Source organism: Ovis aries, chromosome 14 (assembly GCF_016772045.2).
Source record: "Ovis aries strain OAR_USU_Benz2616 breed Rambouillet chromosome 14, ARS-UI_Ramb_v3.0, whole genome shotgun sequence".
In the NCBI taxonomy this organism is placed as follows: Eukaryota; Metazoa; Chordata; class Mammalia; order Artiodactyla; family Bovidae; genus Ovis; species Ovis aries.
In genome coordinates, this window is record NC_056067.1 from 49,264,794 (window position 1) to 49,289,063 (window position 24,270).

The following is a 24,270-nucleotide window of genomic DNA, read 5'->3' on the forward strand; positions in this document are numbered from 1 at the left end:
GTTGATGTCTAGCAAAAGAAATCACAATATTGTAATTATCCTCCAATTAAAGTTAATTGGAAAAAAAAAAAGAAAGAAAACACCCTCTTTGCCCCTTTTCAGTCTTTGTCCCACATTTCTTCGTCTAGCTCAGCATGGCCCAGAGTCAGGAGCCACACCGTCCAGGGTTTGAACTCCCATTCTACTGCTGTGTGACTGCAGGTGACTAACCCCACCTTTCTGGACCACATCATCCCGGATTGCAGAGAAGGAGAGTGACCGAGAGCCATGAGGGTTTTTGGTCCCCTGGTCCTGGCTTCAAATTCTGGTCCTGGCAGTTTTCACTCTAGGCCAGGCACTGATCTCTGAGTCTCAGTTTCCCCATTTGGAGTATGGGAAGGCTGCGGGTAGGCTTCCCTGATAGCTCTGTTGGTAAAGAATCTGCCTGCAATGCAGGAGATGCGGGTTCTATTTCTAGGTCAGAAAGATCCACTGGAGAAGGGATAGGCTACCCACTCCAGTATTCTTGGGCTTCCCTTGTGGCTCAGCTGGTGAAGAATCTGCCTGCAATCCGGGAGACCTGGGTTCGATCCCTGGGTTGGGAAGATCCCCTGGAGAAGGGAAAGACTACCCACCCCAGCATTGTGGCCTGGAGAATCCCATGGACGGTATAGTCCACGTGGTCCCAAAGAGTCAGACACGACTGAGCGACTGTCAGTTTGACTTTCAAGGCAGCAGGTGGGTCTGAGTAGCAGTCAGGTTGTTACGGGGGGGAGGGGGGTCTGGGTTTGCGTGTCACCGGGTGGCAAAGCAGCTGAGGTTGTTTTGGAAATAGGTGCCTCTGTGTTTTGTTGATTTGGTTTGGTTTTTGCCTTGAATTTGAATGTCTTTTTAAAAATGAGATATGATTCCATACCACAAAATGCACTTTTTAAAAGTGTATAGTTCAGTGATTTTTAGTGTTTTTGCAAAGTCAAGCAACTCTCACCACTAATTCCAACACAGTTTCATCACCCTGAAGAGAAACCCTGCGGGGCTTCCCAGGTGGTTCACTGGTATAAATCTGCCTGCCAGTGCAGGAGACTCAAGAGATGCGGGATGGATCCTTGGATCGGGAAGGTCCCCTGGAGGAGGAAATGGCAACCCACTCCAGTATTCTTGCTTGGGAAATCCCAGGGACAGAGGAGCCTGGTGGGCTATAGTCCATAGAGTCACAAAAGGGTTGGACATGACCAAGCGATTGAGCACGCAACGAGAAACCCCGTCCTTACTCACTCTCTCTACCAGTCTGCTTTCTGTCTCTACACATTTGCCCGTTTTAGACAGTTCACATAAATGGAATAATACAATATATGGCTCTCATTGTTTTCTGGCTTCTTTCACTTAAAGTTTTCAAGAGTCCTCCATGTTGTTCCTTTGGTTGTAACATTGCAAGCTGGTTTAATTTTTTTTTTTTTTAATGTTAACCTTTAATACCAAGAGAAGGAGAACAACATGGTGGCCAATCCAGCAAACAAAAGCAACACACACACACACACACACACACACACACACACACACACAAAAGCAACACACACAAAACAACAACAACATAAAAAGCAACACACATTTATGGAGACTTACTCTGTGCCGGGCACGGAGCCAGGAGCTGGGCTCCAGTTGTGAGCAATACAAACATCCCCATCTTCCCTGACCTCATGAGCTGTTGCGAGGATTAACTTAATTCATTCTTGTCAAGTGCTGAGAGCGAACATGGGTGTGTTACCCATTATTGCTGTTATGGTAAGAAGTTCAAATGGAAGGGTATGCTGTGAAAAGTAAAAAACCTTTCTTCTCCGCATGCAAGCCCCCCTCCCCAGGGGTATAAGTGCTCTCAACTGTTTCTTCTCTATCCTTCTAGAAATATTCTATGCATACCCCCACATGTACACATGACATACAGACCGCAGTGAAGCTTGCCTTTTCCCTTGGCCGAACAGCCTAGGCATCCCTCCTTGTAGGACATACCCAGTCCTTTTAAACTGTTGCATGATGTTCCAAGGGATAGTTTGACAATGTCATTGACCAGCCTTCTGTTGAGAAACCTTTAAGGCAATTTCTGAACTTCTGCTAGTATAAATAATGTCACAACAGACATCCCTGTCTGTGTGTATTTAAGCCTGTGTACAAGTATTTTAGAATTAATCCTCAGGACTTCCCTGGTTGTCCAGTGGCTAAGACTCCATGTTCCCAATGCAGGGCGTCTGGGTTCAGTCCCTGCTCAGGGAGCTAGATCCTACATGCCACAACTAAAGATCTACTTGCCGAGAAGTAAAGATCTCGCATGCTGCAAGTGAGACACAGCACAGCCAGATAAAGATATATATATTTACCACTGAACCACCTGGGCAGCCCTCCTTCAGTGTTTAGGAAAATGCAAATTAAAATAACTACAATACAGTACCTCTCACTTCTCAGATTAGTGGAGATAAAAAGCTTGCAAGTACCTAATGATGGTGGCCATGTGAGGAGATGGATGGTTTTATATATACACATTTATATATGTATATCAACATATATTCTTTTCTTATATATGTATATTTATAAGTGTATTATAAGAAATATGTATTAGAAAATAATTCTCAAAGTAAAATTTTGGTACCAGAAGATTTATGCATTAAACTTTCCTCCTCATTTCTCTGCTTCTTTTCCTTTTTTTGGCCACGCAGCTTACAAAATCTTAATTCCCCAACCTGTGTCGTCCTCTACAGTGAAAACGAAGAGTCCTAACTGTTGGCCCTCCAGGGAATTCTCTAAACTTTTTGATGAATATTGCCAGATATCCTCCTGAAAAGGCAGTGGGCACGCTTGCAGAATGACAGCCATCCATCTCCCCACATGGCCACCGTCATCAGCTGTTAGCAAGCCTTTTATCTCTGCTAACCTGAGAATTGAAAGATAATTGATTTGTGCTATGTTAATTTGCATTTTCCTAAACATTGAAGGGGGGACTTCCTAGGTGGCTCAGTGGTAAAGAATCCTCCTGCCAATGCAGGAGACACAGGTTCAATCCCTGGGTCAGGAAGATCCCCTGGTGAAGGAAATGGCAACCCACTCTGCTATTCTTGCCTAGAAAATTCCATGGACAGAGGAGCCTGGTGGGCTATAGTCCTTGGGGTGGCAAAGAGTCAGACACGATTGAGCGACTAAACGACAAGACACTGAAGGAGACTGAACATCTTTTCACATGTTTAATGACCAGGTACTTCTGTATCCTTTGCCCATGTTTGCAAGAAAGGTTACATATTATGTCGGTCTTTGAAATACTTGGCATTTTTCTAGAAGTAGAAACATGGCAGTCCCTGGAATAATTCCGTCTCAGGCCACATGGCCACTTGCTCCAGAGGGAGGAAGGGGTTTTCATTTCATGGGGAACTGGAACTTATAACCTTAATATTTCAGACTATATTCGCAAGTTTCCTCAATTCTAATGTGTTTTTATTTTCTACATTTCACTACCATGATTTTCTTAATAAAAAAAGTTGTGGGGAATGACTATTTCACTTTTCTTTGATTTCTGCCGCTCGTGTGTCTAAAAAATTTCCATTGGACATGACTTGGATTTGTCATAAGGTTTGATTTTTTACCCACTTTTCCGACTCCTACGGATTGTGAACTGCATCAACTGGGACTCTCTGAAATGTGGTTCTTAGGACTTAGGCTAAAAGGAGCTGGAAGTTGTTGGCTCATAGAGCTGGAAGAACCAGGGGTAGGAGCTTGGGGCATGGCTGGATCGGTCCCACAAATTCTGACCGTTGGAGTTTCTCTTTGTTTCCGCACCCTGCTTTCCTCTGTGTTGGCCTCATCATTGGGGAACCTGTTCTCTCTTGGTGGCAAAATTGTCCCTATTATCCCAGGCCTGTGTTCTTCCAGCTTTAGAAACAGGTTGAGAAGGAGACCACCTCTTTTCAGTTCACATGCTTTTCCAGAAAAAGTGTGAAGAGTTTTCATTAGCTGATCTTAGGTCACATGCCATCTCTTACCCAATCCTTGTGGCCAGGGTGATTCAGTGTTCTTATTAGCCAGGCCTGAGTCACATGGCCATTCTTGGACTGATGGGTTTCATCAGCCCCTCAGGAAGCTGAAAGAGTTTTCACTGGCCCAGCTTAGGTAATAAGACCTCGAAAAGAGTCGGACACGACTGAGCGACTGAACTGAACTGATCAATCCTTGTGGCCACAGCGGTTTCTGTGTTTTGATTGGCTAGGTTTAGATCACGTGTTCCCCTTTGGCTCTCTAGGTTTTAGTAGAAGACTGCTCAAGAAGCTCAGTTTCTCTGGTGGCTCAGCAGTAAAGAATCTGCCTGCCAGTGCAGGAGACATAAGAGATGCGGTTCGACCCCTGGGTAGGGAAGATCCCCTGGAGAAGGAAATGGCAACCCCCTCCAGTATTCTTGCCTGGGAAATTCCATGGACAGAGGAGCCTGGAGGGCTGCAGTCCTTGGGGGTCACAAAGAGTTGGGCTGGACTTAGCTACTACACAACAAGAAGTTCAGGATCAGAGTGGGATTTGAGGTGCTAGGAAAGAAAGGACCAGTTTGGGGCAGGCAAAAGCAACAGCTCTGCACTACAGAACCTTGCAGCAAAAGTCTTGACTTTGTTCTTAAGATTCCAGCTTTGGGTTGCAGTCTTTTGCTTTAATCTGTTACCACTTAATTTCATGCCTGTTATTTTGTTTTCTGTATTTCCTCCATCTGTTTAGAATCACACAAGTAATACATAAATATATTATTTTGTTAAAAGCTACTGTTATCTTAGAGATCTTTAGTAAAACATAAAGTCTCCCTTCAACATGCCTCCGGATCCCACACTCCAAAGAGAACCCCAATTATTATTTGGTATGCATCTTTCTAGACCTCTCTTTATGTGTTAATAGAGGTACCTACGTGGATTATTAATGGTTTTATTTTCTTCATGTTTCAACTTTTTAATTTATTTATTGGCTGCACTGGATTTTCATTACTGTGAGCGGGGGGTGGGGGGGTGCTATTCCTGTTGCAGAGCATGGGTTCTAAGGGGCTCCGGCTTCAGTAGTTGCAGCACATGGCCTAGTAGTTGTGACGCATGGGCTTCACTGCCCCTCAGCATGTGGAATCAAACCCATGTCCCCTGCATTGGCAGGCAGATTCTTAACCACTGGACCACCAGGGAAGTCCTAATTGAAATTCTTGAATAAATAAATATAATGATTCAGACATCAAAAACTGTATAAAAAATCCTATGTGAAAAGTCTCTCCTTCATCCCTGTCCCCATTCACTAAATTCTCATGCCTCCAGTAGGTACCATCTGTGATTAATTTCTTTATTCTAGGGAAGTTTTATGCATGTGCAGTTCACTGCAAATATCTATTCATAGTATTCATATAGTATTCATAAGTACAAATATCTATTCATAAGTATGTTCTAATTTTTCCCTCTTAACAGTAAGTCTTGGGTATTATTCCATATTGATGTGGACTTGTTTAATCATTTCAGTGTTGATGGACATGGAGGTTAGTTTTTCCATTTTTTTCTCATTATAAACTCTGCTATGATGAGATATCTTTGTTCTATTTATTGATTTGGCTGTGTTGGTCTTAACTGTGTCATGTGGGATCTTTGTTACACCATATGGCATCTTTTCTTGCGGCTCAAGGGCTCTCTAGTAGTGGCACGAGGACTTTAGTTGCACTTGGGATCTTAGTCCCCCAATCAGGGATTGAACCATGTATGCTGCCTTGCAAGGTAGATTCTTAACCACTGGACCGCCAGGGACGTCCCCATGATGAGATCTCTGGACAAACATCTCTGCTCTGAGGAAAATCCTTGGACGAACATCTTTGTAAGCACACATGCCACTGTTTCTTTAAATACATTCCTGGAAGTGCAAGTGCTGGTCAGAGCATTTCGACACATACTGCATTTTGATAGTACCTGCCAAACTGCCTTCCAAAAAGGCTCTTACTAATTTACACCACCACTGACAGAGGCTGAGTGTGCCCGTCTCCCTGTATTTTTGCCAACACTAGATATTATCCATCTTTCACAATTTTGCCAATCTGATACATAGAAAAGAATACCTTCTTTTAGTATGTATTATCCCAATGATTAGTTAGATTGGGCATCTTTTCCTGTGCTCGTTTCTTCTTCGTGTTGCCTGTTCACATCTGTTGCCCATTTCTCTTTCGGGCAATCTCTCTTTGCTGATGTCATTCATTTGTGCATTGGACAAACCACAGTAGAAGGTCTATACATGCCAGACATGGTTCTAGACACTGGGGAATACATAGGTGAAGAGAGACACAGCCTCTGCCCTCATGAAGCTTATAGTCTAGAAGCAGACCAATAAACAGAAGCCTCGTGAGTAAAGACAGTTATCCGATGGTGTTTAAGTGCCAAGGAGACAACGGGAGCAGGATAAAAGGGAATTCTTTTACTGTTAAAGAAACTAGTTCTCTGCTCGAACACATATTAAATGTTTTTCCAGTTTGTCATTTGCCTTCAAATCTAGAAACTTTGGTTGACACAAAACTATTCTTTGTGGCCAAGTTTATAAATCTTTCCCTTTACGGTTTATATGCTTGGAAACATTTTCTCCATCCCAAGATTGTAAAAACATTTGCCCAGATTTCCTTGGTATGCCTTATGGATTTACTTATTCCACTTAAGTTTTTAATCCATCTGGAATTGTTTTCAGCATAAACAGTGAGGAAGGGATCCAGTGAAATTGGTCAGCAACTTGGCCCATGACCATTCATTGAATAATCCATCTCCTTGGAGATTGGAAGTGGCATCTATAAACTATATGAATTCTCCTGTGTATTTGGGTCTGCTCTTGTACTTTCTGTCTCTCCCTGTGGCCCAGCAACCATTTAAATCACTATAGCTTGTATTTATTTTAAATTATTTATTTATTTGGCTTCTCCAGGTCTTAGTTATACATGTGAGATCTTTATTTGTGGCATGTCAACTCTTGAGTTGCGACATGTGGGATCTAGTTCCCTGACCAGGGATTGAACCCCGGCCCCCTGCATTGGGAGATTGGAGGCTTAGCCACTGGACCACCAGGAAAGTCCCTGTATTTATTTTTGATATTTGAAAAGATTGACTCTTTGGACAAATTACCTAACTTTTCTGGGCCTCAGTTTGCTCCTCTGTAAAACAGGGATACCACCAACCTTGAAGGGTTTTTGTGAGAAGTGATGGGCTGCTTTAGTCCAGGGACTCAGGCACGCCTCATTGAAAAGGTAGTAAGTAGTTGAACTGAAATCTGATTGACAGGGAAGAGCATGTCTGGCAGAGGAAATAGGAACAGAAGAGGCCCTGAGGCGGGAACTAGCTTAGTGGGTTGCAGGGATCAGAGAGGAGGACAGAGCTTCTGGAAGGAACTGAGCAAGGGGAGAGTGGAATAGTGGGCCTCGACCGGGGGGTTGGCTGTCATCATAAAGGTACTGGGGAGCCACAGCGGGATCGGGAGGGAGGCCGGGGCCTGCTGACCCTGCCCTTCTCCCTTCAGTCGATGGAGTCGCAGGTGGAGGAGTGGTACCGCGAGGTGGGGGAGTTGCAGGCGCAGACGGCAGCGCTGCCCCTGGAGCCGGCTAGCAAGGAGCTGGTGGGCGAGCGGCAGAACGCGGTGGGCGAGCGCCTGGTGCGCCTGCTCGAGCCGCTGCAGGAGCGCCGCCGCCTGCTGCTCGCCTCCAAGGAGCTGCACCAGGTGGCGCACGACCTCGAGGACGAGCTGGTGAGGATCGGCGAGGGGATCTGGGGCGGGGCCCGGATGAGAGGAGGGGCATGCGAGGGTGGGGCGGGGTCAGCGGGCAAAGGGGGTGGAGACTGGGGTGGGGGCGGGGACATGGCTCTTAGGAGGGTTCAAAGGTGGAGATGGCGGAATGACCTATCCACTGATACGCTGACAGACTCAGTCATTCGATCCTTAAGTTTTTCATTTACTCGCGCTTATTCATTCATTCATTCATTCACTCTCATATTTCATTAACACTTTGACTCGTTGATTTATTCATGAAGTCATTGATTTATTCAGCCCCTCATTCTTTATTCCTTTCTTCACGCATTTATTTTTCATTTATCACTCATCCATTCAGTTCCTCATTCAGTCATTCACTAATTTGCTCATTCACTTGATCGTTCTGGGCCCGGCCCCTTCTTACATGACACTAGGGTCGCAGGAGTGACCACAGCAAATCCCATTCCTCCAAAGGGGAAAACAGACTTATCCTAAGTCAGGGACAGCTCAAGATGGTTAGGAATGTGATGGGGGAAGCTAGGGGACTGTGGGAGCCCAGAGGAGGCAACTGGCCAAGTTTCGAAGTCAGAGAGACTTCCCCGGAGGAGGGAATGTCTAAGCTGAGACATCAAACAAGAGCTGAGCCTGCTGATGGGTTGGGAAGGGAATTTTCCAGGAAGCATGACCTGCCTGTGCAAAGGCCAGAGGTAAGCAGGAACCTGACTCAAGTGCAGAGAGCCAGTTAGAGTGTGTCCAGAGAGGAAGTGGAAGATGTGAGCAGGCGTTTAGTTGAGGGAGGCCCTTGGTTGCTATGGAGGCTTGGATGCGTGCAGTTTAGTTGAGATGGAGGGGTCCTTGCCCTGCTCCCTGTGTCCTTCCCTTGACCTGTTCCCTGATTCCTTTCCAGGCATGGGTCCAGGAGCGACTGCCACTGGCCATGCAGACAGAGCGAGGCAGTGGTTTGCAGGCCGTCCAGCAGTACATCAAAAAGAACCAGGTGAGCAGAGCCAGGGCAAGGGAGTGGGTTTGGACACATTTGGATACAAATGACAGAAAACACTGGAGGTGGTTAAAGCCTAAGAGGGGAATTTATAGGTCCTGTAATTGAGATCTGTGAACAGCAGATACAGATGTGTCCAGGTGCTTCCAAGAGGTCATGAATCTCTCATTGCCATTTTTTTTTTCTACCTATTAGCTTTTTTCTCAGGTCAGCTCGCCTCTCCTGCTGGTAAAAGAACTCGCAACAGATTCAAGTTTACATCCCACAAGGAAAACTAAAGAGACTCTCTCTCAGTAATTTCAGTGGTAGTCTCAGGCATAACTCTTTTTGGCTCAACTTGAGTCACGTGTCCACTCTGAACTAATTGTGATGGCAAGGGATTTAGGCTGCTCTGAATGGCCTGGTCTGGGCCGAGAATTCAGCCTTGGAACCTGCAGGTGAGATCAGCCTTAATTATCTGGGCTGAGATGGAGGCAAGGCAGTTCTCCCAAAGAAAATCAGGGTCCTGTGACTGGAAGTGAGGACAATGGCTATCGGGCCAGGAAAAAAGAAAACATCAGACAAACAAGAACTCCAGGGACTTTTCTGGTGGTCTAATGGTTAAGACTCCATGCTTCCCCTGCAGGGGTCATGGGTTTGATCCCTGGTCAGGGAAGTAAGATACTGCATGCAGTGCAGCTGGAAAATAATAATATAATAGTAATAATAATAATAATACATTGATTAAAGACTTACTATGTACCAAATGCTGTCATAGGGGATTATGTCAGATATTTAATCTCTGCAATAACCCTATGATGTAGGTATTGTCATCACCTCCTTTTATAAAAAATATATATATAGTTTGGGAGAATAGGGCACTGAAGAATGGTGGGGAGGTGGGCACAAAAATTATTTTGGAAAGATTCGTGATCATGCTCTAATAGGTGAAGTTCTTTAAGAGGCTGTAAGTTCTTTAAGAGGCTTTTGTTTTTCTATCTTGATGAAAATACTCCTGGTGGTGGACTACGCTAGGAACAAACAAAACTGGCCCATCATTTTCACAGTTGAGGAAATCAGTCAAGCGCATTTAATATTTAAAATTGGAGATGCTCAAGCTGTGTGTGTGAGAGATTGCTAGACACACAGAGGCTGTGAAACAAATAATAGCAGCTAATGTTGATTGAGCACCTGCTGCATGCCAGGCACAGTTGTCAGTGCGCCACGGTACAGCAGCCCTACAAGGTAAATATTAGGGGGCCACCACTAGCCATGTGCCTTTGGCAAGTTCTTCAACCTCCCCGTGCCTCAGTTTCCCCATCTGTAAAATGAGAATGATGCTTGGCTCCTGGAGTTGGAATGAGGACTAAATGAGTGGCTACAGGGACTTCCCTGGCGGTCAGGACTCTGCCCTTGCACTGCAGGGGGCACAGGTTCCATCCCTGGTTGGGGAACTAAGGTCCCACATGCCACACAGTGTGGCAAAAAGAAAAAGAAAGTGACTACATTATGCAAAGCCCTGACTTAGCAAAGTGCCTGGCGGGCACTGGGTGTTGACTCTTGTTATTGTGTTATTATTTAATATCTCCATTTACCAGGTGGGGAAACAGGCAAAGGAGAGGTTAACTAAAGAACTCAGCAAGTACAGAGCTGGTTGAGAGAACCTTCTGGGGGTGATGGAAGTATTCTGTATCCCTATCTGGGTACACAGGCTTAATAATGTGTAAAATGTGTCCAGCTGTATTCCTAAGATGTGTGCACTGCACTGTAGGTAAATTATACCCCAACCTGTGTTTAGGCCTGTGTCGGGATCCTTAGGCGGGCATCATGGATCACCAGGGATCTTGTTTGAAAGCAGAGTCTCTGGATCCAGCTTCTTGTGTTCAAACCCTGTCACCCCTTCCTAGCTGCTTGTTCTCCTAACGCACTTCACCTCTGCGGCCTATTTTCCCACCTGCAACAAGGGGAGGATGAGTGAGGAGACGTGGTATCCGGCTCTTCGCCAGCGATCTGCGGCTGTTTGTCACTCTCTCCTGGGCGGTGCCAGTCGTGCAGGCGCCGAGCCTCTGAACTCCCCTCTCCTCTCCCACCCGCAGGGCCTGCGGCGGGAGATCCAGGCGCACGGGCCGCGCCTGGAGGAGGTGCTGGAGCGCGCGGGCGCCCTGGCGTCGCTGCGCAGCCCGGAGGCTGAGGCCGTGCGCCGCGGCCAGGAGCAGCTGCAGGGCGCCTGGGCCGGGCTGCGGGAGGCAGCCGAGCGGCGGCAGCAGGTGCTCGATGCCGCCTTCCAGGTGGAACAGTACTACTTCGACGTGGCCGAGGTGGAGGCGTGGCTAGGCGAGCAGGAGCTGCTCATGATGAGTGAGGACAAGGGCAAGGTGCGCCCGGGCTGGCGGTGCGGGGGGCCAGGGCGGGGCGTGGGGGGGGAGGTGACAGTGCGCTGGAGCCCAGGGTCGGCCGCTGCCACCTCATCGCGGGCGCCGTGTGTCCCCAGGACGAACAGAGCACCCTGCAGCTGCTCAAGAAGCACCTGCAGCTGGAGCAGGGAGTGGAGAACTACGAGGAAAGCATCGCGCAGCTGTCGCGCCAGTGCCGGGCGCTGCTGGAGATGGGGCACCCGGACAGGTGGGCGGGGCCAGTTCTTAGGGAATGGTCCAGCAGGATCTGGAGCTTCGCGGTTGGAAACTGGGGCAGAGCCAGGACTGGACGTTGGGGTGGGAGGGTTGGGTCCCTCTTGGCCCCCGTACTGGTGCTTTAGGATTTTGGCAAGTGGTTGGGGTCCCCGCATGGAGGAGCGCTGTGCAAGGATGTTTGAACGGGTGGGGCCAGGAGCACTAGGATTTTGAGTGCGTGGGAGGAGTTGTCTAGGACTGAGGGGAGAAGAGGAGCTCAGGGCAGGAAGGGTTCTCTTCCTACCCAGTGTCTGGGCCCCTCTGGGAGGGCAGAAAAGCCTGGAGCACAGTGAATGGGTGTGGCCTGAGACCTCCTGGACTGCGGGTCATGTGGCCTCTCTGAGGTTAAGTGTAGGGGCCACATCTAGGAGGCTTGGCCCAGGGGTGAGATCCGAGACAGAGGCGCAAGGCTTGACCTCTGTCCTCCTGAGCCTGGAGATCCTGAGTGGGGGTGAGGTGGGTTGGCTGGGGAACCAAGTAAGGGGTCTGGAGTCCCACCGAAGTCACTAGAAGGGCCAGGTGTGGGACTGCAGCTTGGAAAGCTGGGCGCACGCAAGGGGGTGAGAGGGAGTGATGAGCTTATCAAGCTGAGGGAAGCAGAATTTTCCTTGAGCTCCGAGATGCAAGTGCTGAGTTGGCTGCCTCCAAGACTTGTAGAAAACAGAGCTCTGCATGAAGGAGTCTCGGGGGGGGACTCAGTTCTGCCTGAATGTTCAGAGAAACACAGCCCTGCCCTGAGGGGGGTGGCAGGGGCTCAGAGCTCTGTCCTGGAAGTCTGGGCGGGGAGGCGCCATCCCTGCCCTTTCCTGTCCCCTCCCTGTCCCCCTTCAGCGAGCAGATCAGCCGGCGGCAGTCTCAGGTAGACCGCCTGTACGTGGCGCTCAAGGAGCTGGGCGAGGAGCGCCGGGTGGGCCTGGAGCAGCAGTACTGGCTGTACCAGCTCAGTCGCCAGGTGGACGAGCTCGAGCACTGGATCGCAGAGAAGGAGGTGGTGGCTGGCTCCCCTGAGCTTGGCCAGGACTTTGAGCACGTCACGGTGAGCAGCATTAGGAATAAACAGCGATCCAGGGGCCATTGTGTCTGCTACTAAGGTTCTTCGGGCCTCAGTTTCCCCACCCATAATAGGGCGATTATAATAGCACCGCATCATGGCTCTGTTGAGTCACTGATGGATAATGTAAAGCCGTGGCTCCACCCTTTTTGGCACCAGGGTTCAGTTTCACGAGAGATAATTTTTCCATGGATGGGGATGGTTTCAGGATGTTTCAAGCGCATTTCATTTATCGTATACTTTATTTTTATTGCATCAGATCCACCTCAGATCATCAGGCGTTAAATTCCAGAGGTTGGGGACCCCAAAAAAGCACTTAGGGCAGTACTGAACACCCACGGAGCCTAACACAGTGTTAGTTACTATGCTTAGGGTCTTGTTAGTTGCTCAGTCAGGTCTGACTTTTTATGACCCCAGAGACTATAGCGTGCCAGGTTCCTCTGTCCATGGGATTTCCGAGGCAAGAATACTGGAGTGGATTGCCATCTCCTTGTCTAAGGAGTCTCTGACCCAGGGATTGAACCTGGATCTCCTGCATTGCAGGCAGGTTATTTACCATCTGAACTGCCTTATTTATTATTATTGTTACTATTATTGCTACAGAGTGAGTTCTCAGTAAGTGTGGGATGTTATATTTTGTTCTGATGGTCACCTTTAGTGTTGTTATTCTGCCACAAGGTGGTGGGTTGAAGGGGGCTCGTGTCTACGGCACTTTGCCCATGATGGCACACCCCCTCACTCCCTGGTGGCAGGTGCTACAGGAGAAATTCTCAGAATTCGCCAGCGAGACTGGCACGGCAGGGCGGGAGCGGCTGGCGGCCGTGAACCAGATGGTGGATGAGCTGATCGAGTGTGGCCACACAGCGGCGGCCACCATGGCCGAGTGGAAGGACGGGCTGAATGAGGCCTGGGCCGAGTTGCTGGAGCTTATGGGCACGCGGGCCCAACTGCTGGCTGCCTCTCGGGAGCTGCATAAGTTCTTCAGTGATGCCCGAGAACTCCAAGGACAGATTGAGGAGAAGCGGAGGCGACTGCCTCGCCTGACCACCCCGCCGGAGCCGAGACCCAGTGCCAGCTCCATGCAGCGGACCCTGCGCGCCTTTGAACATGACCTGCAGCTCCTTGTGTCCCAGGTGGGGGGCTGGTGGCCAGGAGGGGCTGGTGGGAGGGCCTGGCAGCGTGGCCAGAGGACGGGGGCAGCAGCGCTGGCAAAAATCAGGTTGTGGACCACGTTGAAATGAGACAGTGGAATAGACAGAAAACAGACTACAGAACAGGGAGAAGTTATATGATGGGGCAGGTAGAAAATGGACTGGTTGCATGGTGCGCAGAATCAAACAATTACAGGGAATATAGAATGGGGGGTATAGAATGCCTGATAGAAATCAGACAGTGTTTCCAGTGGAGGTTGGGCAGGGGTTCCCTTGAAAACTGCAAAGTGAATCTTACCCAAAGCCCGATGGAGAGTCTAAAAAGAATTGCAAGGAAGTTGAGAGAAATTTGGCTGCAAAGCAAATAGAAATTAGAGCGCAGGTCTCTGATACAAATCACATGATTTTCCCTGAAGAAATTTGATGGGGTTGGATCTCATGGATGGGAATGAGGGCTAATAGGAATCAGGGAGTGGGTTTGATAGGAATTAAGAGGTAGATCTGAGAAACCAGATGAAAATGTGAAGCTGTGTGCCTCACAGGAAGCAAGCCACAGAACTGAAAGAAATAGGGTTGTAGGTCTAGTGGAAGGTAGAAATTGGACAATTATTTTATATATATGATATGAAAGACCATGAGAAGTCAAGTAGAGAGATTGATAGTGATTATGTGGTGCATCTGACGCAAATATGATGGTCCTCTGAAAGAAGACAAGTGGCTGAAACCACGGAGAGTGAGCAGTGACTCTAACTCACACAGCAGAGATAGTGGAAATTGGATGGGAGACCTGCTAGTGATTGAATAGCGATTCTGAAGGAAATTGGGTGATAGGGAGTGGCTTGAAAAAATTGGACAGCACGTCTAATAGAGGTCAGGGTGAGGAATGGTTTCCTGAAAGAAATCACATGGGTCTGAAACAAGACAGAGGTGGGCCTGAAGAGGCGAGGTGGCAGCCCCAATAGCAATAGAGCTCTCAGACTAGAAGTCAGACAGTGGGCTGAAAGAAACCTGACGGTAGGTGTAAAAGAAGTCACAGTGCAGGTCAGTCACAGAAACATTAGGCAGCAGACGTGAGAGAAATACGGTAGTGGGTCGAAAAGAAGTCAGAGAGTGCGAAGGTCAAAAAGAAAGCGGGCAGTGGCTAGGAATGGATCCCACTGGAATCAAGGGTGTAGGCTCCTTACTTCTTCAAGCTCTGCACCCAGTCTGCAGATGGGAGATGGGGGAGAGGGTGGAGCCTGGATCCCCATGGAGGGCTGGTGCTCGACCCCGTGTCCCCTTAGGTACGGCAGCTGCAGGAGGGGGCAGCCCAGCTGCGGACGGTGTACGCGGGCGAGCACGCGGAGGCCATTGCCAGCCGGGAGCAGGAGGTGCTGCAAGGCTGGAAGGAGCTGCTGGCAGCCTGTGAGGATGCCCGCCTGCACGTGAGCTCCACGGCCGACGCCCTGCGATTCCACAACCAGGCCCGAGACCTGCTCTCCTGGATGGATGGCATTGCCGGCCAGATTGGGGCAGCTGACAAGCCCAGGTGCCCCTCTTCCCACCTCGGGTTTCCTCCCTGCCTCCGGGCAGCCACTCTGAGCCCCTCCGCAGTCCCCTTCCCATAAAAAAAAAAAAAAAAAATCACCATAGCCAATACCTGCGTGGCTCCACCGCCTGCCATGCCTTGTTCTACAGGCTCCTTGTGTGTGAAGACCCCATGTCACGCCTGGCATCGAGCTCAGAGCACAGGGCATCCTCTGCCTCTGCAGGGGTGTCGCAGCCTGGGATGGATTAAAGCCAGGATAGGGATGGGGAGGTGTATATGGGGCTTGGCCTAGTAGGCACTGACTGCTCACATCATGGCTTGATGTGAGTATGCAGCAGAAGCCTGTCCCACAGTGGCTGGGAACCAGTGTTCTTCTGTCATCGACCCTGACATGAGTGGCTGGGCCTTCTACATCCAGCTACAGATGAGGAAAAGAGAGCTGAGGATACAACCGGAGGTTGTAGAGACTAAACTTGCACTCGCATCCCTTTGGCTCCGTGGTCCAAACCTGTCTGCTAGGGACTCTGGGAAATGTAGTCCAGCAGTGTGTCCAGGAAAACAAGGAGGTGGAGAGTAGTGGATACATAGCATTGTCTCTGTGACTGTGAGCACTTGAGTCTGCATTCATTTACTCAGCAAATATTTTGTTGATGCCTACCGTATGCCAGAGGGCTTCCCAGGTGGTGCTAGTGGTAAAAGAACCCTCCTGCCAACTCTAGAGATGTAAGAGATGTAGGTTTGATCCCTGGGCTAGGAAGATCCCCTTGAGGAGAGCATGACAACCCACTCCAGTATTCTTGCCTGGAGAATCCCATGGACAGAGGAGCCAGGTGGGCTACAGTCCATAGGGTTGCAGAGTCAGACACGACAGAAGCAACTTAGCACACACACACGCACGCACGCACTGTATGCGTGTAAGGTCAAGCCCCTGACCGGTGCAGCTGACATTCTGAGGGAGGAATCAGGCAACAGATAAGTCAATAAACAAACACTTAATATTATTCCAGATAGTAATAAAAGAAAAATAAAGCAAAGTAAGGGGGCCTGAGTGCAGAGATGGTGAGTTGGGTAAAGTTTTTGGGGAAGGGTCTTCCTGGTGAAAGGATCAGCAAGTGCAAAGGCCCTGAGGTAGGTTGTGGTTAGATATGTTTGCAGAAAAGCTAGATGATCATTGTGGCTGGACAGAGTGAGTGAGTGGGAGAGTGGAAGGTGGTAGGAGATGAGGTTAGAGGGGAAACAGCATGGTGAGGGCTTCCCACATGGTGGCAGTGTTAAAGAATCCACCTGCCAGTGCAAGAGATGCAGGAGACATGGGCCGGATCCCTGGGCCAGGAAGATCTCTGGAGTAGGAGATGGCACCCCATTCCAGTATTCTGGCCTGGAAAATTCCGTGGGCAGAGGAGCCTGGCAGGCAGCAGTCCATGGGGCCTCCAAGAGTCAGACATGACTGAGTGCTGGGTGTGGTGAGAAGTTTGCCTTTTTTGGAGTGAAATGGGAGCCACCGGAGAGTTTAGAGCAGGAGGAGGGGGTGATGTGATATGATGTATATTTGAGAAAGATAAATCCAGGTGCTTGTGGAAAATGAGAGAGTGTGGAGAGCCAGGGCAGAAGCAGGCAGGCTGCTCGGGAGGCTCCTGCCATCATCCAGGGCACAAGGTGACGTTGGCTTGACTCAGGGTGACGGCTGAAGAAATGGGAAGAAGTGACCAATTTTAGGAAAAAATGATTTTAAAAAATCTTTTTATTATAAAAAATTTCAACTCTCCACTGAAGTAGCAGTAACAGAGAGAACCCACATGTGTACAGTGAATACCCGGCCAGTCTTCATGTATGTATTCCCCTCCACCCTAAGCTGAGTTATTTTAAAACAAATACCAGATTTCCTATCATTTCATAGAGTATATTTTTAAACATTTTTTAAAGATTTTTTTTAAATTTATTTATGGCTGCACTGGGTCTTCATTGCTGCAGGCTTTCTCTAGTTGTGGCGAGCAGGGGCTACCCTCTAGCTGCAGTGTGCAGGCTTCTCGTTGCAGAGGCTCCTCTCGTTGCAGAGCACGGGCTCTAGGCGCATGGTTTTGTAGCTGCAGCTCATAAGCTCTAGAACTCTGGCTCAGTAGTTGTGGCACACAGGCTTATTTGCCCCAAGGCACGTGAGATCTTCCTGGACTGAGGATCGAACCTGTGTCCCCTGCATTGGCAGGCAGATTCTTCACCACTGGACCATCAGGGAAGCCCATTTCACAGAGTATGTTTTAAAGTTACAAATGTCCAGTCTTGACTGATGGATTAGGTTCCTGAGCTGAGGGGAAAAAAAGAGGAGTTACAGATGAATGATGGGCGAATTTACTGAGGTGGAGAATTTCAGGGAGGGTATGTTCGGGAGACAGGGGAGAATCAGGGAGACTATTCTATGCATACTAAGTCTTAGGTAGGAATTGTTACAATGTAAGTGATCAGAAATAAATTTATTCCTATTTAAACATATTTATTCACATTTAAATAAATGTAAACATATTCAACATTAAATCTTTTTTTTTTTTTTTTTTTTTGGTCACACTGCTTGGCTTCTGGGATCCTAGTTCCCTGACCAGGGATTGAACACAGTTCCTCAGCAGTGAGAGTGTGGAATCTTAACCACTGGGCTGCCAGGAAAGTCCCTGGACATATTAAGTCTTATTGGGCTATACTTGATGACTGATGGAACCTTCAGAAATTTGGAATTTGTTTTGGCCATATAATAGTTTAGAATGGCACTGTCCAATAATTATACAACACAGGCCACAAATGTGAGCCACATATATAATTTAAGATTTTCTTGTAACCACATTAGAAAAAGTAAAAAGAAGCAAGTGAAAATTCATTTTAATAATTCATTTTATTTAACCCATTCGTGTGTGCGTGCGTGCTAAGTTGCTTCAGTCATGTCTGACTCTTTGTGATCCTATGGACTGTAGCCTGCCAGCCTCCTCTGTCCATGGGATTCTCCAGGCAAGAATACTGGAGTGGGTTGCCATGCTCTCCTCCAGGGGATCTTCCTAACCCAGGGATCACCCGTGTTTCTTAAGTTTCCTGCATCAACAGGCAGATTCTTTACCACTAGCCCAACATGGGAAGCCCTTTACTTAACCAAGGATACTCCAAATATGATTACTTCAGCATGAAGTGAATATTAAAATTATTGAGTTATTTTTCATTCTTTTTTTATACTAAATCTTCAAAGTATGGTGTCTGCTTGACCCTTGAACACATCTCAAATCAAAGTAGCCACATTTCAAGTGCTTGACTGCCACATGTCTAGTGTTTACCCTCTGGGACAGCACAGACTTAGAATCATAGGTTAGTGGAAGCTTCAGAAGTAGAGCTTTAGAGGATTAGAAAAATTGGATCTTGAAATTCTCAGAATCACTGAAGTGGGACATTTTAGCACTCTGGGAGAAGTCGGAATCATTGAATCAGTGAAGAAGGTTGGCCCCTCAGAACTTGGTTGTGGGAGGTGGACGGGGACAGCGCCAGCCTGAGGGATCTGGGCTCATCACAAGAAGTGTATATGGGGTGGGTTGAAGGAGGTGGCCCGTGGCTCAGATCCCTACCCACCACCCACTGTAGGGACGTGTCATCGGTGGAGGTGCTCATGAACTACCACCAGGGCCTGAAGACTGAACTGGAGGCACGGATGCCAGAGCTGACAGCCTGCCAGGAGCTGGGGCGCTCTCTGCTGCTCAACAAGAGTGCCATGGCTGATGAGGTGGGAGGGGGGCCGGGGGTTCCCCTTTGTCCTCTGTGCCCATCGGGGTGGGGGGCCAGCCCTGATGCCTCTCCCAACCACCTGCCACTCCCAGATCCAGGCGCAGTTGGACAAGCTGGGGACCAGGAAGGAGGAAGTGTCGGATAAGTGGGACCGCCACTGGGAGTGGCTGCAGCAGAGTGAGTGTGGGCCCAGACACACGGGGCTCAAGGGCACAAGGACATCACGCCCCAGCATGTCCGGAAATGCCCAGAGGGTGACAGAGTCATGCTTGCATACCCCCGCATCCCCAGCAGCAAACACGAAGGCCTGGGCGAGTGGACAAGGGGGCTGCCCTGGCACTGACTCCCAACACCTAGGGGAGAAGCTGGTGTCCTCAGAAATAGCCCAGCCCTTCACCTTCCTGCAAACCCCACAGTGGGCAGGGCTGGGATGGAGGAAGCCAGAGGGGGTGTGGAAGGCCAGAGAAAACAGCCCCCAGGTAGGGCCCCCGGGTGCCCCCAGCACCCTTCCCCTGAATGTCTCTCCTCAGTGCTGGAAGTGCACCAGTTTGCCCAAGAGGCAGTGGTGGCCGATGCCTGGCTGACGGCCCAGGAGCCGCTTTTGCAGAGCCGGGAGCTGGGCAGCAGTGTGGACGAAGTGGAACAGCTTATCCGGCGGCACGAGGCCTTCCGCAAAGCGGCTGCAGCCTGGGAAGAAAGGTTCAGCTCTCTGCGGCGCCTGACCACGGTCAGCACCCCATTTCCTGCCCCAGACCCCACCCCCCAGAGCCCCACGTCCATCTCTCTATATGAGACAAACACATGGGCCAATACACGGCCTCCACACTGTGTTGAATAAGGGCTGAGACAGACCATCACTGTGTTTCCAAGTCCTGGGGGCGAGGGGAGCTTTGAAAGGAGAGGGGGAAAAACTTCCACCTGTCACCAGTGACAGTCCAGGGCTAGGATGGGGGAAGCACAGGGGAACGTGAGAGCCCAGAATCACTTGTCCTGGCCTGGGAGGAGTCTGATCTGATACTTGAAGAATGATGAGATCATTGTAATAAAAAGTCTCAAGATCCTGAAGGAAAGAGGCAATGGGTGGGAATGGAAAGGCACCTACAGAAAGTGATGATTTAACCCGTTATTAAATGAGCGCTAGGTGTTTGCTGGAGAAAATAGGAATTAAGCTTCTGGCCAACCCCGCTTTTTCACTGATAAGAACCAATAAACTGGGCGGTGAGGCAGACGACCCAGAGCCACCTTCCCAGCCCCCACCTCCACCATGCCCCTCCACTGGAGCCTGGCCCCTCTGTCCCCAGATTGAGAAACTCAAGGCAGAACAGAGCAAGCAGCCGCCCACCCCCCTCCTGGGGCGCAAGTTCTTTGGAGACCCTACGGAACTGGCGGCCAAGGCCGCGCCCCTGCTGCGGCCAGGGGGCTCTGAGAGGGGCTTGGAGCCGCTGGCCCGCCGGGCCTCAGACACGCTCTCGGCTGAGGTGCGGACCCGGGTGGGGTACGTGCGGCAGGAGCTCAAGCCGGAGCGCCTCCAGCCGCGCATCGACCGGCTGCCCGAGGTCCCGGGGAGGGTGGAGCCTATGGCCCAGCCGGCGGCACCAGAGGAAGCCGTTGAGACCCCGGGGGCCCCTGCGGTAGTCGCAGCGGAGCAGGTCAGGCCGCGGCCCGAGCGGCAGGAGTCAGCTGATCGCGCGGAGGAGCTGCCCAGGAGGCGGCGGCCCGAGCGGCAGGAATCGGCTGATCAATCCGAGGAGACTGCGCGGAGGCGGCGGCCAGAGCGGCAGGAGTCAACGGAGCACGAGGTGGCACACAGCCTTACCCTGGGCCGCTATGAGCAGATGGAGAGGCGGCGGGAGCGGCGGGAGCGGCGGCTGGAGCGGCAGGAGTCCAGCGAACAGGAGATGCCCATCAGAGGAGACCTGGCCAAGGGGTGAGGCCTAGGGAGTGAAGGAAGGGGGACAAGGAGAGCTCCTGGAGTCGCGCAGGCCCAGAGGCCAGGGTTCCCAGGCTCAGACTGGCTTAGCTCCCTAGATATATTCGTGGTACCCACTGAACAGGGGTGTAAACGGAAAGAAGCTGAAAGAGGGTAGGAGTCGCGCTCAATAACCCACAGTGGCAGTGGCTTCCTTCAGGTGCAGGTTGTCAGGTACCGGGTCCTGACCCCTGCTTCAAATCCCCTGGGTGACCCTGAGCAAGGATTTCATCCTCTCTGCATCTCAGTTTCTCCACTGGGCTAACAGTGCAACCATCACCTCTCTGATTGAAGTTAAGATCCTTCATCACCATCTCTACCTTATAAACTGGGGACTGTAATCACACATTTTATGGATGGAGCAACTGAGGCTCAGAGAGGGCAAGTCACTCAGTTTGGGTGAAACAAGACTGGAACCCAGACCTTTCAGAACCCAGAATTAATGAGAATGTGTCATGTGGATCACTTCAATCAGCCGTGTCCCCAGAAAGAGGCCTTTGGTCAAAGACGTTTCAGTAACAGTGATTTCCAGACCCCTTTTAAATTTCGTATTTCACGAACACTGGTCGGGCGCCCACTCTGTGTGTGATGTGTGCTAGGGAGAGCAACAACCCAACCAGCTCCAGCCCTGCTTTCAGGTGGCTCAGTCCAGGGGAAGAAACAGACTTGTCACTGGAGAGTATGATGCAGAGTGATCAGAGGCTGGGAGGGGGCAAATCCAGGGAGCCTGAAAGCTTAGGGGATGGGTGGAAAAGGCAATGGTGTGGGCACTGGTTTGCATTTTGGTCTTTGTGTTGCTTAAAACTCAAGAGGGCAGAGAGGTTCCATCATCCACTTCGCAGACAGTGCTGAGCACCTGTGGTGTGTAAGGCAGACAGCCAAGACAGGCAGCTGCGGAAGTGGACGGGGACCTGGCCTCTCAGGCTAAGATGTGGAGGCTCCTCCGGCCACCCAGGCTGGTCTCTGGGAGAAGGCATCCCAGTCCCAGTGAATCTTTCTGCGCCCCTGCCCCCAGGAAGGCCACCCTGGCTGACATTGTGGAGCAACTGCAGGAGAAAGAGGCAGGCCCAGGGCTCCCTGTTGGGGTAAGTTGAGCCTCGGCATGGGTGGGGGTATGGGGGCCCCTCTCAGAGCAGGAATTAGGATTCCAGAAACACAGGAGCCTAGCCCTGCCCCCTATCTGAACTGTGCAGAGATTCTTGGGATGGACAGCGGCCCTGAGACACCTACCACAGTCTGAAATTTTCTCCCTTAGAAAGATGAGGCCACCGACCTGAGAGTCCTCCTACCACACACACACACACACACACACACACACACACAGATTCCAGACTTCCCACAGTTGTCCTAGACCCTTTCCTCTAAGCACAGCAGGGGTCTCAATAGTCCTTACTGACAACTATACACAAACAGAGAAAGCCCCAGATTCCTCCTCCTACAGATAGATGGGACACCCACCTGCCCGTATCCCCACCTCCATAGGACCAGACCCCATACCCCCAAGATCTAGAGGGATTCCAAACATGAGTCCTGACAGGCCCACTCCCAAGATCCGGGGAGCCCTTAAGCGTTGGGACACTCCAACCCTGAGGTCCTCCCAGACTCGCCTCCAAGACAGATAGCCCTGCAGACAGATGGGACCCCCCCAGGCCCGTGAGTTCCCCCAGACAGATGGCCCCCCACGCCCCACTATGGACAGCACCCCTCTTCCCCCTCCCTTCACACAGCCTTCGCTGCCTCAGCCTCGCGAACTTCCCCCCGGCCGCCTGCCCAACGGGCTTGAGCCGCCCGAGCGGACACCTCGGCCGGACCGGCCGCGGGCTCGGGACCGGCCCAAGCCGAGACGGCGGCCTCGGCCCCGAGAGGGTGGTGAGGGCGGGGGAAGCCGGCGCTCGCGCTCCGCCCCGGCCCAGGGCGGCTCCGCCCCCGCGCCTCCACCACCGCCCACTCATACAGTGCAGCACGAGGGCTTCCTGCTGCGCAAGCGCGAGCTCGACGCTAACCGCAAGTCGTCCAACCGGTGAGCGTGTGGGCGGGGTTTTGGAAGGCGGGTTCCAAGCTCAGTGTCCAATGAGTGAATAGGTGGACCTGGAGAAGGGGTGGGGCAAAACTCTGGGCGCCCAACCCGTGGCGGGGTAGGCGGGGCCTGAGAAGGGGGCCTTAACTTCAAAGAGTCAAGCAATGAACCGGAGAACCGGGGCTTCAAGTTAATGTGTCCAATGGGTGGGCCGGCGGAGCTTAGATGGGACGAGACCTGAAGAAGGCATTATTGCTACTCAAGTCTCAGATCAACCAACTCAGGAGTAAACTAGAGCTAACAGCAAACTAGATATGGGATCTAGTCTAGAGGGTTCTCAAGGTCTGTGAGGTGGAGCCTGGAGAGGTCCTTCAGCCAAAGAGTAGGGTGGGTGAATTTATTTCAGTTTCAGATTGCGGAAGGGTCTGATGAGAGACTGATCCGAAACTGAGGAGTGGGGGGCACCTCATATAGGTTTCCTTCCGGATGGGGGGCCTAACAATGATGTGTCTACTCTTGGGAGTCCAGGTCGGGATTGTCCAACTGGGAGTCAGAATCTAGCGAGAGGTGGAACCCAAAAGGGAAGAGTTGACCAAGCAGAATGAGTTGGGCGGGACAGATTGAGGTTTTGTCTGTGGGGTCTGGAGTTAGCCTTTCCTCCTTGTACTGAGACCAAGGGGCACCTTAGGAATATTTTGCTTGTGGGAGACTTCCTCTTCGGTTGGGGCTTTGGTTGAATGGGGAAATAAGAATTCCTCTTTTCAGGCGTAGGCCAGTAGATCAGCCCTTCTGGGGATGAGAGTGAGCAGGGGTGGAGGAGTAACAAGGAACATGCCCAAGCAAAGGCTTGTGGAGGAGACAGCCTAAGTGTTGCCTTCAGGAATTTCAGTGTGGGAGGGGATAAGGAAGAGCAGTTCCAGCAGGGGCCAGTCTGGGCAAAGGCTTGGTTCCCAGAGACAGAGACACTCCTCTCAGCTTCACAACTGCCATAAGGAGGAGTACTCCCGGCATGTGGCTCAACTAGGGCAAAGGCCCAGAGGGAGGAAGGCTCAGGCATATTCAGCCCCCGAAGGGTATCAATGAAGAAAATCCAGGCAGAGTGCTTCGACTCTGCCTTGAGCCCCATCTCATCGCCCCAGGTCATGGGTGAGCCTGTACTGCGTGCTCAGCAAGGGGGAGCTGGGTTTCTACAAGGACGCCAAGGGCCCGGCATCCGGGGGCACACACGGCGGGGAGCCACTGCTCAGCCTGCACAAGGCCACCAGCGAGGTGGCTAGTGACTACAAGAAAAAGAAGCATGTCTTCAAGCTCCAGTGAGCCCCCTCAATGGGCGGGCGGGAGGTTTCCAGACCCAGCTTCCCCCTCCCAACAATACCGTGTTCCCCTGGAGGATAGTCGGTAGATGGGTGGATGGGT

The 24,270-nt window shown here is 50.7% G+C and overlaps 1 protein-coding gene across 3 annotated transcripts in view; it reads left to right on the forward strand.

The window, feature by feature from the left end:
• The window catches only part of SPTBN4 (spectrin beta, non-erythrocytic 4), a 78,332-nt gene that overhangs the window by 51,370 nt on the left and 2,692 nt on the right, over nucleotides 1–24,270 (forward strand). For all 3 annotated transcript variants that reach the window (XM_027978308.3, XM_042232069.2, XM_042232070.2), the window contains 14 exons: nucleotides 7,513–7,737; nucleotides 8,648–8,737; nucleotides 10,816–11,094; nucleotides 11,211–11,341; nucleotides 12,220–12,424; nucleotides 13,192–13,572; nucleotides 14,874–15,118; nucleotides 18,728–18,866; nucleotides 18,961–19,045; nucleotides 19,399–19,595; nucleotides 20,170–20,795; nucleotides 21,853–21,922; nucleotides 22,565–22,857; nucleotides 23,994–24,167. In XM_027978308.3, the coding sequence (XP_027834109.1) occupies nucleotides 7,513–7,737; nucleotides 8,648–8,737; nucleotides 10,816–11,094; nucleotides 11,211–11,341; nucleotides 12,220–12,424; nucleotides 13,192–13,572; nucleotides 14,874–15,118; nucleotides 18,728–18,866; nucleotides 18,961–19,045; nucleotides 19,399–19,595; nucleotides 20,170–20,795; nucleotides 21,853–21,922; nucleotides 22,565–22,857; nucleotides 23,994–24,167 (3,140 nt within the window). The remainder of the gene's footprint in view (nucleotides 1–7,512; nucleotides 7,738–8,647; nucleotides 8,738–10,815; nucleotides 11,095–11,210; nucleotides 11,342–12,219; nucleotides 12,425–13,191; nucleotides 13,573–14,873; nucleotides 15,119–18,727; nucleotides 18,867–18,960; nucleotides 19,046–19,398; nucleotides 19,596–20,169; nucleotides 20,796–21,852; nucleotides 21,923–22,564; nucleotides 22,858–23,993; nucleotides 24,168–24,270) is intronic.